Below are 1,293 nucleotides of genomic sequence, written 5' to 3'. Positions count from 1 at the left end.
TTTATCCTACTGTCTACTCCCCCGTTGTTATCTATCTGGAGCCCCATCCCTGTCTGTTTCTCTCTTCCTCTCCATCACTGTGTTTCATTCTCTTCCTCCTGTTCTTAGAGTTCATCTCTCGGCCCATTACAGACACACACATGCTGCTCCTTTATAACTCTCCCCTGTCTTTTGTGTACTCCTGAATAAAGGTTGCTTGTCATTACAGACGGAGGCATCGTTCTGACAAAGGTTAGAAACTTAGAAAGAGATGCTTACAGACGGGCTCAGCAGGTGTGTCGGTTCATGTCTGTGGAGTTTGCTGTGCTGTTTCACCTGAGCCCATCAGACAGGAACCGAGGAGAGAGGGTGGAGGGTCACACTGTGGACTTTAGCCACTTTGTAACTTTGCTTTCTCTTTAGTTTCAAAACATCCTCAACTGTCAGAATGTTATACCCGTTTCATCTCAAAATGTCTTTTTTGTTGCTCCTGGAAAATGTATAGATTATACAGTAGTTTTTCGGTGATTCAATGAAAATTGAAACATTATCTGCATGAAGTTGGAGTCATGGCCTGTCAATCACAGGTGTAAGGCAATGCAAGGCAATTACAAAATGAATGACATTAAACCAGTGGTTCTCAAACTTTTTCTGTCATTCCCCACTTTGAACAGGTGGGCCTTTTCAAGCCCCACCTGTTCCTCATCGCTCCAATAAAATGGTAGGCAAAGCTTAAAATTGTCAAATGTATCGTTCTATAACAGGGGTCTCCAACCTTTTTTAGGATGAGAGCTACTTTCAAAAAATGAAACAAGTCGTGAGCTACTTTTACTCCTCTTTTTTTGTTTTTTTGCACTGTATATATTTAGCACATTTGAACATTATTATATGCTTTGTATGCTTTGCTTTGTATAACCTTTGTGTGCTGTTTGGGTCTGTGGGACCCGTTTTCAATGTTTACTAAAAGAAAATGTATGCAATTTAATTATTTTAACCTGCTTTATTTGGGGGTGGACCTCACCTCCTCTAGTGGGGTCCGGGGGCATGCACCGCCGGGAAGATTTTTTTTTTTTAATGTTGAAGTGAAATGCCTCAATCTGGTGCACTTTGAGCAAAAAATGAATTTATGGATACAGCTCTCAACACACTGAAAGGGAGCTGTATACTTTTCAATAATCCAAACATCTTTAGAATATGATCAAAACCAATAACAAATTATTTAAACTTGTTTATTCTTATCTTATGTTACCTAGTTAGCATGCTTTCTTTTTATTTATGCATATTTTACTAATCACTCTCCTTTTAGACTTTTTT

At 39.0% G+C, this 1,293-nt stretch overlaps 1 protein-coding gene across 1 annotated transcript in view; it reads left to right on the top strand.

Moving 5' to 3' along the window:
* The first annotated feature begins 285 nt into the window (after positions 1–285).
* Positions 286–1,293, top strand: part of LOC104954993 (collagen alpha-1(XIV) chain-like) — a 13,361-nt gene continuing 12,353 nt past the window's right edge. Inside the window, exon 1 of the mRNA XM_010782212.1 lies at positions 286–355. Within this exon, the coding sequence (XP_010780514.1) occupies positions 286–355 (70 nt within the window). The remainder of the gene's footprint in view (positions 356–1,293) is intronic.

The sequence above is a fragment of the Notothenia coriiceps genome, unplaced genomic scaffold, assembly GCF_000735185.1.
Source record: "Notothenia coriiceps isolate Sejong01 unplaced genomic scaffold, NC01 NC01_scaffold00024395, whole genome shotgun sequence".
Lineage (NCBI taxonomy): Eukaryota > Metazoa > Chordata > Actinopteri > Perciformes > Nototheniidae > Notothenia > Notothenia coriiceps.
The sequence above is the reverse complement of the archived record's forward strand: the minus strand, read 5'-3'. Positions and strand labels throughout refer to the sequence as shown.